At 38.5% G+C, this 15,818-nt stretch overlaps 1 protein-coding gene across 1 annotated transcript; it reads right to left on the reverse strand.

Moving 5' to 3' along the window:
- Window positions 1–1,519: 1,519 nt before the first annotated feature.
- Window positions 1,520–15,670, reverse strand: LOC145470665 (SUMO-activating enzyme subunit 1-like). The gene is made up of 9 exons (XM_081454488.1): window positions 15,557–15,670; window positions 13,003–13,174; window positions 12,226–12,372; window positions 11,558–11,667; window positions 10,329–10,440; window positions 9,338–9,440; window positions 4,210–4,354; window positions 3,414–3,483; window positions 1,520–2,536 (listed from the first exon to the last, which is right to left on the reverse strand). The coding sequence occupies exons 1-9, from the start codon at window positions 15,667–15,669 to the stop codon at window positions 2,450–2,452; spliced, it is 1,059 nt and encodes a 352-aa protein (XP_081310614.1). The 5' UTR covers window position 15,670; the 3' UTR covers window positions 1,520–2,449.
- Between the last annotated feature and the right edge of the window lie 148 nt (window positions 15,671–15,818).

Here is a 15,818-nt window from a genome sequence, read left to right on the forward strand (position 1 = left end):
GTTCTTACACTAGAAGCAGTGCTTGAAGAAAGTAAAATCGCAAATGGTGAAGGCTCCATATTGCAAATCACATACCTAAGTCACTCTCGATAGATGACTCTAACCATTCAGAGGACTTGCATCTGAAAATCACATAGAATAGAGTGGTAAAATCACGAATATCGGTTAATAATTCAGGATCTTCACGGGTCATGCAAAACCTTCAGGTCACGAGTCACGAAGAATAATTTCCTAAATTCACCTTTCACGGAAAATAAAATCAGCTAATCACACATCACGAGAATACCCCTGTACGACCCTTTGTTAAGATACTCCACAAGAATCTTTGGAATAAGACCTGTTCGGCAGTCTGGACTCAAGATAAACTTGCCTCTTTCCCCAAAAAACTTACAATAATGTAAGGTGCTGTTACGCTGGTCAATTTTCTGTGAAGGAAAACAAGTGGAGAGAAGAGTAGACCGGGAGGGTGGAGTAGTCTCAAGCAGTGTAGAGTAGAGCAGAGTATCATGGGGAACTACCTTATAAGAGCTATACAGGTATGTGTGGCCCCAAAGGGTATGGTTCTTTAGCTGTTTTGGTCAGAAATAGGACATCAATTTTGGGCATTTTGATCTCAGTTAGGGTATAGTTTTAGCGCTCTAGTCTTGAAACGGGGTGGGTATAAATGTTTTTTAGAAGAAACTATCAACAAAAGTCTTTTACGAAGCCTTTAACCATAGTTACTATGGTCTGAACTAAGGACCTAATTGTAAGGTAGTTCTGAAACGGGGTGCTGATTAACAGGTCAGGTCTTAACTAAGACATCAAATTTTTGGTCAGGTCATAAATAGGGTAGGGAAAACACAGATCCATTTTGGTCTTAAATAAGTTAAAGGGATTTGGGAACAAGGCTGCACACGCCCCTTTTTTTCCTGAGAGTACCCTCCCGGGAGCTGAGTAGAGTAGAGTGGTGTAGAGTAGAGTGGAGTTGCCTGGTGTAGTATTGTGTGGAGTGGAGTAAAGCCAAGTAGAGTGGGTTAGAGTAAGGTTGAAGAGGGTCAAACAGTTAAAGTAAAGTGATATATATCTCATGTAACAAATTATCAAGTGGCTGACACTGAACAAGATGTACTAAGAGAGACTGGTGGCAGCTGGTTTTTTCTCTAAGGGTCACTTAGACAAGTGTTCAGACAACGTGAATGCAAAAGGGTGGTATGGACATGGGTAAGTAGGTAAGAAGGGCGGTACAGCTGAGTAGGTTAGTAGATGAGAAAAAAAGGTGAGTATCACCTCATAACCCCTGCTGAATTTTGAGAGAAAAACAGACTGCCAGCCGTCTAATTCTTCTAATGTCTTGCATGTCAGTGACTAACTTCAAAAATGAATTATTAAAAGTTTACAAAAAAAAGATAAAAACCAAGGAAGTATAGTACGTATAATGACTCAAAAAGGTGAAAAATTGTAAAAAAATAAATAAATAAGAGAGGATGGCTAGGATTGGGGGACAAAGAGATTGATGTAACATTAATACTCTGATGTGATTAAGAGAAATTACATATTTATTACTCTACAGCAAAATTGGAAACAAAAGTAAGGTCCTCAGAAAACAGTGTTTTGGATCTTGTTTTAGGGTTCTCCTCTTCAAGGTTGTATTTCAGTCTCTCATTAAGGTGGCTCCATAGGGTTATCATTTAATATGGTGTTGTGTGTGCAAGTCTTGTGTCTTGAATGCTGTTTTTGCATTAGTTTTTGCACCCAGGTCTCTCAAACTTGTAATAAGCAATGATTAAATAGTGTTTTACTATCATCTCTGTTATAATTTTAGGTTTTAGTCTTGAATTATAAATACCCAAACAAAAGTGATTTTTATGTTTTTTATGACTTTATTTGTGATTTTCTTGAATTTCCTACCGTGAAATCCTCCAAAATTTTCACAGCACATTGCATCCTGCGGGATATGAATCTCAAACACGAAAAAAGTAGGGTTTGTACAGGCAGTTTTTTTTTTTGCAAATTTGCCGTTTACCACAGCAAAAAAAAGCTGGTCTTATAGATTTCCCTGAAAAATGATCTCCAACTATTTAAGCAAAATATTACTACTAGTCTGCCAAATTTTTAAGGAATTTCACTGAAAGAAACACGAAAAATTTCACTGTCAGTTTTGCTTTTTGTACTCATGTTGACGTCATAAAATATTGAAAAACAGACAGTTTCCTTTGCACGCGAACACATTACTTGAGCTTTCATCCTCAGCGCGTATGTGATAATAAAACTATAGGGAGCCACCTTAACTGAACTTTTAACATTTTATACAAATGGAAAGTCACTTGTGACGCAACAGTCAGTGATCTGTCTTAAAGTGACCACAACCAACACTGGCTCCAAAAGTCCATTTCAGAGAGGTGCGTGAATCCAACACCATACATCTGTTTAACAAGGTAACACATGTGCACACAAAACAGATGTGAAATCAGTTGAAGCATTCAACTGTTCCATGACCCTCTAGGCCATCATAGAAGAAAAAGTTGTTCAGTGGAGCATCTTTCCCAGAAACAGCCTATGAGAAAGGAAAACAACAACAACAAAATGAACAAATGGTAGGGACATTTACTTCCTCCTAAAGTACCAAATAAAAAATTTCATGCTATGAATTCTTTTGCACCTTCCTAGCCCCCCCTCTTTCCCATGGGCACAGACACATAAATATAAATTATAGGACTTCATCTTTGATCTAGAAAATTTAATAGGAGCATTTCAATCTAAAATAACTCTAAAAAACTAATATCAAGTTACAGCCGAAGCACAAGACCACAGGGGGTGGAGGGAGGCTCTGAAAGAACTACGGTATGCCCCACATGGAATGTAAGAGTTAACAAAAGAAAAGTTTAAAAAAATGTAATCGTAAGTCTTAACAAGAAATAATCTAAAGCTACAGTATTTCAGGCTGATCAAGAGGCAAGGTCTTGATCTGAGATTTTCCCGCAAAGACCTCACTCTTGGTTAATATGTAGTTAACAGTTCAACATCAAGTTGTTGTGTAGTTTTAACATTTCTTAGGCTCTCAGAGTTTGTATCGTCCAGCACACCATAGTACTATAATGACAGTGCTTTCATATTCTTGTTTCCTCTTTCTTTTTAAATAAGAACATGTTTTAGTTAGCAGGCTGAATCAGTTCTTTATATATGGACTGGTGATTTATTAGTCAGGTTTCAACCTCATGTTCTTAATCCACTTATTCATATATGTGGGTATTTACTGTATTCCCAACATTTCGTTTCCTTACAGCATTCCTGCAGCATCCACTCCTATCCCTGGGTGGAGGGAGGTACTGTGAGAGTAGTGTTTTCCCAAATAACATAAAAAAGACCCCATTAGTTTCTTGAGTCCAGAGAACTAATCATAAGGCCCTACTGCTAAAACATATTTCAGTTACCTTGACAACCTCCTGTCCCACAATGCCTCCAACAATAGCACATACAGGACTCACTTCTGCCGTACAGTGGCTGTCAAATTGAAACAATCAGTACAAGTAATTTGTCACCTTCATCACATCACTTGCATGCTGCTTTTTGTAAACTCCAATAAGCAAGATCTGTAGTTTATGTCAAATGTCAGGTTTATGTCTTGAATGATAAATAAAGGTAACAATAATTGAAAAAGTGTCTTTATTAATGTGTCAAGGTTCTATGACACCTACTACTACCTTCTGCTATGTACAAGGGTCACTGATCAGGCACACAGCTGAGCGAATTGGCATTTTCTTAGGGAGTCTCATATAAAATGGACCCGGGTGCTTGTCATCCTTTTTAGGGGTTGGAAAAGCCATTTTGTTACCTCTTAGGGTGTTCAGCCTGGTCCACAGCGGAAGTATTTGTGGTACCTTTTAGGGTATTGAGCCAAAACAAATATGACAAGAGATAACTTTGAGGATTGTGTTGTTTTAGAATTGTACCTCTAAGGGATGAAAAAAGTTTCAAGCCATGCCCACAAAATTTCTTTTCAAAATTTCTAATGAGTCCTTTCTCAATGGGAGGCTCCCCCACCCCCAGAGAAAAACCCTTGGAGCTAGGAGAAGACCCTGCAACACGCCTTACTCAACTGATAATTGTAGTATTCAGCCCTAATAGGTGTTGGAGATTACAGCCCTAATCAATAACCCTGACATGAGAGCTTATAAATGTGTTTGAAAAAGGAAATGGCTGTTTAAAATTATACTGAACAACACTTACCTAGCAAACTCATCGGGAAGAAGAGTTACATCAAGATTAAGTTCTTGCATTACTTCATCACGTAATGTTAACAACTGCTCTTTTTCCTTGGTAGTCATGGAAGTTTGCGGTAATCTGCCATACTGACTTTGAAATTTTAATATAACTGCAAAGTGAACAGCGTAGATATTAAATGAAATGCGGCATTTTTTGTTAATAGACTTTGAAGATCTTTCTCCCGCTGTGCACAATGACCATAACTGTTACATCGCATCAGTGTGAGTATTTCACTCGGAATCTAAATGTAGAAAGTTCTGCACTGTTTTTATCCAAATACAAGTATGTACTATACACTCTCAAACTCCCACAACATCTACAACATGTTTATTTTATCAAACAAGTTCAAACGTTTTAAGGTGGCTCTATATAGTTTTTTTGGCGCGCGAGGCATGGGTGTGAATGGCGCGAGTGCGCGAGTATTTAAAAGAAAAGTAAAAAACAAAAATAAACATGGCGGCGAGACTTTTATCGTGAGTCGCATTCCACTTACCGCTATCCTTTTTGACCAGAACAAGTGTTCATCAAAAAACGCCTAGAAATGTGTTTAAAAATACACTTCTTTCGTGTTCTCCTGACGTGGTTAAACTGAGAAGCCAATTCACAGCACTTATCGCGCCGACATCAGAGAGAGAAGACGGTCGTGATCGTACCCGAAGGAAGTCACAGAGTGGTCACGGTTACTTTTTATGGTCGGAGGCTTCGCTTTGAGTTCCCTGGGCGATGAAACATCAAAAACAGCTGAAGAGTCTGCAAAGGCGCAACTGACACCGGAAACAAAACCACCATTGCATGACGAGAAGGGTTGGTTCTCAAGAAAGAAACCCGCTCAAAGTGGAAACACGGACGACAGGACTCGTGGGATAAAGGAGTGGAGGGCAAAGAGGAAATTGGAGTTTCAAGGAATGGTCGAAGATTGGTCCCCACCGAAGAAAAGAGAAACCCGTTTAAGTCAGGTGTGGTTTAAATCTTGTTTTCGCTATACGTGGCACCAAGCAATTCCCTAAAAGTTTTAAGACAAGTGCTTCATCAAGACTTTCTTTGCTCTGAAATAGTTCTCAATTTGAACTTTTGTATTATACCACAGGTAGCTCATAGCAAATTGTCAACATAATTATACCTGAACATTCTGACATTTCATTTTAAAATTCCAACATTTTTTGTTACAGTTACAATCTAATAATTACCATTAAAATGTAGAAGTTTTAAATTTTTATCAGAAACAAACAAAGAAGGAAAATTGCATTCCACATGGAAGTACAATTATGGACTTGGATGTTTTGAGAAGTTCATTGAAATGTTGTCAACACTGTAAAGCAGGTGAGAAGAAACATTTTTCTGCCTAAAGAAAATCAACACTAAAGAAAAGTCAAAATGAATTCTCAGTTTTATGGCAAGTACACACAGCTTTAAGGCTATAAAATTAACAGGTTTCCAAAAAAGAATTATGAGGTTGAAAATACATGTATATCTTCAATACATTACAAAATGTCTCATATGCAATCAGCCATAAAAAGCCTCGGGTTGGTCCTTAAATTTTTGGGCAAGTTCCCTATAACAAGCATCACACAATTGTTTGTCTATTGCGAGCAACAAAAATGTTTTTGATAAATTTGGAACAAACAAGCAGTTGTAAATTTGCCACAGACCACAAATTGCATTCACTGCATTTTGAAATGTTGTTAGTTTTTGCAAAAATTTACTTGTGCTCGTTTATTCCAAATTAAAGGAGAAAACACACTGCCAGAATAAAGTATCAGATCTTCCTGAGTATCAATATATTCACTTTATTTTCAGCCAATTTGTCATTGTGGAACATAACAGCAGAAAAAAAATGTGGGTTAGCCTCAGTGTTCTCAGTTACCTGTGCAGTGTGTGGTACAGAGAATGTTGTCAAGACCTCCAATGAACACAGGAGCGGTCAAAGAGGTCCACTCAGTCAGGATGTTAATTCAAGAGCTGTTCTTGGGTGTCTACATACAGGAATCGGTGAAACCCACCTAAATAATTTGCTGTGTACATTAAATATTCCCTCTATGAATCCAGTAACTTTCAAGAGTAGAGAAAATGAGATTGGGCATGCAGTAGAGCAAGTAACAAAGAAAAGTTGCAAAACTGCAATGTTAGAAGAAAGAAATGCTGCCATCAAAAAGGGTCTAAAAGCAGATGACCAAGGCTGCATCAATATCCCCTGCTCATATGACATGGGTTGGCAAAAACGGGGAAAGGGCCGCATAACTCTTCAACCGGTCATGCTGCAGTCATGGGTTTAACTTATGGGAAGGTTATGGATTACACTACAAGAACAAAATCCTGCAGGGTTTGCACAAATGCTAAAAAAACTGGAAAACAAGCCAAGCAACACAATTGCCGACTCAATCATACAGCATCATCAAAAGCAATGGAGCCTATGGCAGCAGTCCATTTGTTCACTGAAAGCCTAAATTCTACAGTCAAACTATCTGTTTATGTCGGGGATGAAGACTCCACAACAGCTGCACATATAATAGAGAAGGTCCCTTATGCTGTAGAAAAGTGGACAGACATTGTGCATGCCAAAAGATCCCTTACTACAAGGCTGTATAACCTAAGCCAACGTGGGAAATTTGTAAATTCATCAACTCTCTCACAGAAAGTTATCAACTACTTGGTCAAATGTTTTACTTATAGCGTGTCTCAAAATAAGGGAAATCCATCAGCACTTCAAAAATCCTTAAAAAGCATTCTACCACATTCATTTGGAGACCACAAAAATTGCAATGAATCATGGTGTGGTGCCAAGAAAGACCCTATTAACTATAAACACTCTGACTTACCCTATGGCAAAGATCTCTATGGCGATGACTTAAGGAAAGCTTTGGAGAGAATTTTTGATGAATATTGTACTGACATAGTAGTTGCAAAGTTATCACCTGGGTCAAATTCGCAGAGAAATGAGGCCCTAAACAGTGTTATAGGCTCAAAAAATCCCAAAATCAGATACTATGGTGGAAGTGAAAGTAATGACTTCCGAGTGGCCTGTGGCATCTCGCAAGTAAACCTTGGATATCAGTACATTAGCCAAACACTTGAGAGCCTCAACATTGAACCTGGTATACACTGTATCAGCTACACTGAAAGGATGGATCACAAGGCTACCCAAGACAAACTAAGAAAAAACAGCATTAATTTCAAACGCCGAAGAGCTCAACTACATAAGCAGAAGTTAAATCTTGATGGTAAAAAACAAGCTGAGGAAGGAAACACATACCAAAGTGGAATAGGACTTAACCTGGATCCAAACAATTCTACCAAACTGATCCAAGAATTCGACATCATCAATTTGAAAATTTCAAGTGAGGAGCTGAAAAACTTTGAAACATACATTCCTGAATTAACAATCAGACCAGTGGCGGAGAAATTTCCCTATGACAGAAACACTGTTTACAACTTCATCATTTACGATATTGAAACAAACACGTCTGGAAAAACCGCAGAAATATGCCAGCTTTCAGCAGTTGATCAATCAGGTTTGCACTGTTTCAACGACTATATATTACCTTTGAGGGATGTAGATATTCATGCTACAAGGGTAAATGGTTTAAGTGTCCGAACAGTCAGAGGCGTCAGGACCCTGTTCAAAAACAATCAACCAGTCGAAACTGTGTCACTTGGAAAGTCACTCGAAAATTTTCTAACCTACTTGGAGAAAACTGTCAGGCGTGTGAAAGGCGATAATAATATTTATACCGTTTTAATTGGGCACAACTCTCAGGTTTTCGATAATCCAACTCTTCTTCGTCAAGGTGGACATCAACTTTGTGAAAAGCTTTCCTGTCTTAACGTTTTCTTTTCTGACACTCTCCCTGTGATGAAGAACTTGGTCAAACGTAAACATCCCTCTCTGGTCTTACCGGATGGTTCCACAGTTAAATTAAATCAACAATCCATTTATCAGACACTTTTCCATGAGCCTTTCACCGCACACGATGCAATGGAGGATGTTAGAGCTTTAAGAAGAATAGTCTTCAACTCCCGTTTGAACATTTCAGAGGACATGTTGACAGAGAACATGTCAACAACACAGTACGCAGAAAACGACATGAAATACCTTGATCGTCGCTACGAACTCCTGCAGACGTTCCGAGGAATGCTTTATCATCCAACAAACGCGGAATTCCCCATCAAGCAACAGATTGCTGAAAAAATAGCCGGAAGTGGCATTTCATATCGAGATCTTAAGAATGTTTTCGAGAAGTTCGGAGCAAAAGGGCTTGTTGGCGTATTGTCTCTGCCTCCATCGTCAGCAACTAGCAAGGCTCCATGAGTGACAAAAACAACCCGTATTCTAGCCAAGATCGTTGAGCACTTCAAAGCAGTGGAGGAAACCACAAGTTAAAACGCATTTCCATAAGTATTACAACACTTATTAGGTATACTTTTCGCCGTCGTGGGGAAAAATAAGCTTCTACATCTCGACTAATTTTCAACTAGCATGTGCGAAGGAAGCGAAACACGAGCATGCGCAGCACCGTAACTTGAAGAATTTCTATTTTGATGACGTCACGAAAATACAGGGGTCTTTGGGTGATCTAAAACGCATATTAAGCGCGTTCCAGACGGTGAATTTTTTTGAAAATTGGCACATGGATAGGATTTTTCTTTTTCTCGCTGTTAAGCAAAAATCATCAAATTTTATACATACGTTAATGTAATATGCGTAAAAAACGAAAATTGCGAATTCCTCTGAAAATTATGTACAGATTTTCTTGTAGCTTTGTCAGTTGAAACTCCTCGTGTGTTAACTGTGTTTCCCCCAAAACAAAGAAAATTCACCGTGTAGAAACCTAGAAACACCGTCTAGAAGTCAGGCAGGTTAAAAAAACAAGCCAAGCATTTCTATCAGTAGTTGCCATAGCAACAACATTTAGGTTCTGAAAGCGTCTTCCATACGTAGCCTAAGGCTGTAGGTTTTTTATTATTGACCTTCTACCGAGTGCTATATTGTAAACATTTGCCAAGGGAGAAGTTACTTATGCATATTTAATATCCAAAGCTTTGTGAAATACTATATAGAGCCACCTTAATCAGAAGTTTCCAAACAAATGCATACCTTTCAACATAAAATATACAGAGGGTAATCTTTTTATAATCTTTGCAGGTCTGTTATCCAGTTTGCAAGTCAGCGCAGCTTTCAATCTATAGAACTCTGCAAACTAAACATGTACAAGGCTAATAAGACAGTATAAATGTGGAGCATCTGCATGTAACAAGCTCACTACAACTGCAGACACAAGTAAATGGAACCTGTCACTTTGCAAGCAAGTCGTAAGTTTGATTCACAAATCATGTCGTTGGGTTGTCATGATAAGCTTGATGCATGCATGTTGTACAGTCTAAATCTCCCTAACAAGGATTGTTGTTGTGTGTTTATAGTAGACAGTATTTTGAAAAAAGATATATTCTCTACAAAATAACTATTAAAGATATGGAACTTTACTTTGTTTAGACTGACACTTAAATAAAGGCCTCTAGGATCATGTGTACTAAAGGCATCTGTGTTTGAGTGTCAATCAGTACCCTTGATCAACGCTCAGTCAACACTTGATTGACCTCTCAGTTGACACTCAATCAACATCTCAATCATTACTCAGTCAACACCAGATGGACACTTGATTGACGTCTTGATCGACACTTGGTCAACACTCAATTGACAGTCGGTTGATAGTTGACCAAGTGTTGACCAACTCATATGTATTGATTGACAATAATATTGATGGTGTCTGCCATAATTAGTACTCTTGACCTACTGTCAACTGAGATGTTGATTGAGTGTTGACAGAGTATCAAACGAGATGTCAACAGTGTTGATCAAGATTTAGATCAAGGGTCAATTAAGAGTATCGATTGACACTCAACTGCAGATGCCTTTAATACACATGATCAGGGACCTATTAACATGGTCACACGCTCGTTCATTCATCACACATTTATCTCCTCTTTGTATTTTCCAAATTGTTTGTGCTTACACATATTTGCAATTTCTATCATTTTCACACAGGACAGTGTATTAAATTTGTTTACTAAAAGAGACAAAGTGTTACCTTTTGAACTATAGTAGTTTCATTGACATCAACTTTTCTACGTTTTACATCTGGCTCACCATCTGATCTTGAGGATTTCTTTTGTGATGCCTTGATAATCTTTGGTTTCTCTCTAAAAAATTCAAATGTTACTCCTAACATCTCTCTTAAACCTAACTATGCCAAACTATAATGTCAGCTGTTCCACTAGACAGGAATGATCATTTTGGACTTTAGAAAACTTCAAGCGGTAAAGTCTTCCTTTGAAATCTAGCTGGGCAAGCATCATCTATGCCATCTCTCCTTGATCATTGGTGAGTCTCCTGGATACAGACCGAATCTCTCAGTCTCCAGTAAAGGCCACCAAATCTCGCAAACAATACAAAGGAAAGCACGTAAAATATGTTTTTTGGACATATTTTGTTTGTTTTTGGGGGATGTTTGATGCATCTCCTTTGTTTAATTGGCAGAGCTCTACTTTGACTGACTTTCTTAGGGTTAAGAAGGTAGAATTGACGATATCCTGGATTGGGCATGGTCCTCACTCCTTTGTTAGGTCTGCAGGTTTATACATTTGGGCATGCCAGTCTAGATGTCTGTAGGTCTGAAAGTCTGTAATTTTACAGTCTTCAGACCTGCAAGTGTGTCCAATCTACATAACCCCAGTTAGTTGAAAGCAATGAAAAATTTCCACTCTAGAGGTTATGGGCTCATTTTCTTTACTTTCTTCGTATAATATTTTCTTTACTTTGAGCTAATTCCAATAAAATTGATAATAACTTAAATATACTATACAAAGCAAAGTAAAGTAAAATAATATGGAATCATGTGTACTAAAGGCATCTGTGGTTGAGTGTCAATCGACACCCTTGATCGATACCTTCAATTGACACTCAACCCATACTTGATTGACATGTCTGGCTAACACTTGATTGACACTTCATCGACATCTTAGTCAAGAGTCAACTAATTTTGCAGATATGCCACTGAGTGTTGATCGATACATATTAGTCAGTCGACACTTGACAGACATTCTGACTGACTGTCAATTCAGTGCTGATCAAGACGTTGATCAAGTGTCCACTTAGTGTCAGCCAAGTATTGAGCGAGATGTCCATTAAGTACCGATAGAGATAAGTGTTGATCAAGATGTTGATTGAGGGTATCGATCAACATTCGACTGCAGGTGCCTTTAGCACACATAATCCACAATGTGATGTGATGTGACGTAATGTGATGCTATGACATACTCAACATATTTGTGCTCTCCAAGGTCTGCAAACATATATCCATAAAAGCCAAACACATCAGCAGCAAAGAACTTAACACCATTGGCATGGCAAATGTCATTAATGTGAATCTAGAAAATAATTAAAGTGATATGGCAAGTAACATGGGAAATCATATACAGTAGAACCTTCCTATTTTAAACTTGCTTACACATGCATGAAAGGGGTTGAAAGGGGTTGAAAAAAAAGTGTTGTTTAGTTGTCCAGGACGAGCAGATTTTCTTGCCAGGCAAGTAACTTTTCATTCTCACTTGCCAATGGGTAAGGGCCCAGGCAAATTCTCTGTCAACTTAATTAATCAATCAAGCAATCATCAATCAATAAATCAATCTTTATTTATCGAGGGTAACACTTAATAGTTACACAACTAATAAACTTGTGGCCCTCTTAAATAATCTATTAAAAACCTATGTAAAATTATTTACATATCAAAACAAAAGTACATGTAAACCAAATCAAAACAAAAGTAACCCAAGACTTGCCCAGGGCAAGCAAAATTTGGAATTAGTGATATCCCCTAGATCTACATACTCCCTTCATACTACAGAAAACGAGATAAGCTGACACAGTTCTGGGTCACTAGACTTTTAAAGATACAATATGTATAAAAACAGGCTTTTGGAACCTACCAGCTGATCTGCTGAACAATTTGTTGCTACCACCAAGTCAAAATCTTTGAAGAAACTATCACTTTTATTGGAAATATCCTCAGAATCAGCAGTAACTTGCACCATAGGGTTAAGCTGTTGAGCTCGCTGGAGAGATGACTCTGCACGCTAGATAAGAATCATGTAACACGATTGCACACTACATAATTACTAATACAAACTATCATGTTATACCAGAAATTGCACACCTAAAGCTGCCAGACATCTTTAAAAGATTTTCATACAAGGTTTGAGTTTAGATTTAAAAAAATGAATCAAATGTCCCAGAACAGCTCGTGGATAACATTAAGTATTACCTAACAAAAGCAATCGTTGATTACATAGCATGAATAAGCAGAGGTTTCATTAATGTTTCCAGCAGGAGGACACATGGTTTCCCAAGTGTGCTAAACTTTTTGAACTGAACTTCTTTATTAAAAAAAACTTTCTTTAGATGGTCAAACCAGGCAAGCAAAATCATCCTCACATCTGGCCAATTTGCCCAGTTGCTAAATGAAACCCCTCGAATAAGACACTTTTCAAGTAAACAATAGTTTGACCTTTGTAAATTTTGGCCTGGTTCACTGCCAACATTAAGGTCATAATCATAATTTGCAATGAAAGTGTCAAGTTGGTTCAACTTATAACATAATTGTGCAGGTTATACAACTGCAATAATAACTAACAAAAACATATACTATATTTACAATAATAGCATTATGTTTTTGTTAGTTACATATGTCCCATGATTTGACTCACATTTTTTCCTAGGTCTTGTCGTTGTACAAGAAACTGTGAAACAAAATCTTGTTTATTTACTGGACTAGGATCAACTATCGTCACAGATTTCACGCCTGACAGGACAAGATTTTTACAGATTTCAGCACCAAGACCTTTGATACCAACCAGCAAAACACACGAAGCTCTGAGCCTAATGAGGAGAAAACCAACAAAGATGACCAAAAGTACCTGAAAACAGGGTTACAACTTCAATATTATATTGTGTTGTGGCTGCATACTTGTTTATACAATAATTCTTAGATCAGAGCACAATGGGTCATTCAAGAAAATATCCATACCCATACCACAGGAGGCATCTTAGAATTCTGAGGAAGAGAGGGGAGGGTCTTAGACTGGAATTCTGAAGGCATGGAGGGGGAGTGGGAGGGGGGTAATGTAGTTTTGAAATCTAAAAGCATGGGGGAGTTTCAGCTCTGAATTTCCAGTGGGGGGGAGACGGCAAAAGCTTCGCTTGAAATCGCTGATCTGATAACTTTTCTGGTTTGTACATCAAGCAGAAACCAACCGCAAAAGTAGGATAAGGATCAATTAGGCAGGTGTTTATGCGCAAGCGTTTCGATCATTCAGTTTTAAACTAGTTATTCTTCTTTGAAATAATGATGTATCCCAGAAGCTGACATCCTGCACGTAAGAATATTATGGGGAAAGCTACGGTGTACTATAACATTAACAAACTTGAGTTGCTTGTTTGTGCAACCAAAAATAGTGAGCAGAATTTTCTTGGAGTGGGGGGGGGGGGGGGAATGCAAGTTCCCCATTCGTTAGAAGTATTAGGCAGTCCAATAGGAATTCCAAAGGGAGGGGGGAGGGGTTAACATGTTCATGCTGCCCATCAAAGGGTATGGATATTTTCTGGAATCACCCGATATTTAACAGAGTAGTGTAGACAAAAATAGTATCTATTTCTTAATTAAATAGCCACATTCTCAAGTTGTACTTATAAACAATTTCCTTAGCTCTCGAATGCATTGTCATTTTTGATCAAATGACATTACACAGTTGTCTTATCTTCTCTGATATTTGTGTGACAACGCAGCCACGTGACTTAAAAGCAGGTAATTCAAAGCACAGGCAGCCCAGACGTTGTATATGATTAATACATGACATTATGCTGTTGGCGATCATGTTACAATTTTAGCCGTTTATAAGACAATGTATGAGAATGCTTCGAAAATTACTCCAAATGCTACGTGTAGAAAATAATTTGAATAAAATGGCTTACCTTATGTTTGCATTGCGTTGTTTTAATGTCTCTGGGTTCCTGGAGGTGGTTTAGAGCCATTTAGGCGAGTTTTACTTTCTGGCGGTTTGCCTTCCCCTAAAGAGAAACGAAAGGCGGGCGAGCCACTGGCCCGACAACCCGCACTCAAAGCTCTGTAAATTCCACAAAAATGGTCTAATCTCGTCAGAATTGTCTCATGGTAGCCGTCGATAACTCTTCTTCCCATTCGGTTTCTCCCAAGGTTTCAAAGTTTATCTTAACTGCCCGAGAATCGCTGGTTTTTCAGCTCTTGCTTTCCATTTCAGCTCCATTTTGATCCGTAACCGATTATCTTGGGCACAGGATTTGAATTTCTAGCTTAGCGACCTCGCCATCGTGACAAAGTCGCCTCCAACCGTCGAGAGGCACGGGGCATTGGTCAGTTACTCGTTGCCATCTCTCGCTGCAGTTGACAGTGCTTTTAGGCGCTAAATTCAGCTGAACATTGTTTGCTCCTTGTATTTTTGCAGTTAACAGTGCTTTTAGGCACTAATTTCAGTTATACACTGCGGCACGGTGCAGCTTGCATAAAATGCTAAGCAAGAAATTCAAATCCTGTGCCCAAGATAATCGGTTACGGATCGAAATGGAGCCGAAATGGAAAGCAAGAGCTGAAAAACCAGCGATTCTCGGGCGGTTAAGATAAACTTTGAAACCTTGGGAGAAACCGAATGGGAAGAAGAGTTATCGACAGCTACCATGAGACAATTCTGACGAGATTAGACCATTTTTGTGGAATTTACAGAGCTTTGAGTGCGGGTCGTCGGGCCAGTAGCTCGCCTGCCTTTCGTTTCTCTTTAGGGGAAGCAAACCGCCAGAAAGTAAAACTCGCCTAAATGGCTCTAAACCACCTCCAGGAACCCAGAGACATTAAAACAACGCAATGCAAACATAAGGTAAGCCATTTCATTCAAATTATTTTCTACACGTAGCATTTAGAGTAATTTTCGAAGCATTCTCATACATTGTCTTATGAACGGCTAAAATTGTAACGTAATCGCCAACAGCATAATGTCACGTATTAATCGTATACAACGTCTGGGCCGCCTGTGTTCAAAGCAGCTGTTCTCCTGTTTAGATCGATCCATGAAGTTACAAATTAAAACTGCAATCGTATATCTTTTTCGTAAAACATCACGTTTTGCCCGAAAAATCCAGCTTTTACGGCTTCCTTTCGTACAGTTAGTAATCTGCAGTTCGTAAAGATTGGCATGTCGCCACAAAACAACTGTATACAAATGCAATGCCTACCTTTTCTGAGCGTCCAGACCCCAGAGCCGAATTTGTCGGTCATACAACGCGGCCTCGTCTTCTGTAATGGCAGATCCATTTCGTTCATCTTTCATGCTTGGGTTTTCAACCATTGCTGGTAGAATATCTGATAAAATATTTCCAAAAATCGTACTCTTTTTCGGTATATTATTCAGGATTCAAATATGGCGGGAAGGTACCGCGAAACAACAACAAACTGCGCAACAAAACCACGTGTAGTTCACGCATATAGCCATGTGAA

Source organism: Orbicella franksi, chromosome 15 (assembly GCF_964199315.1).
Source record: "Orbicella franksi chromosome 15, jaOrbFran1.1, whole genome shotgun sequence".
NCBI lineage: Eukaryota > Metazoa > Cnidaria > Anthozoa > Scleractinia > Merulinidae > Orbicella > Orbicella franksi.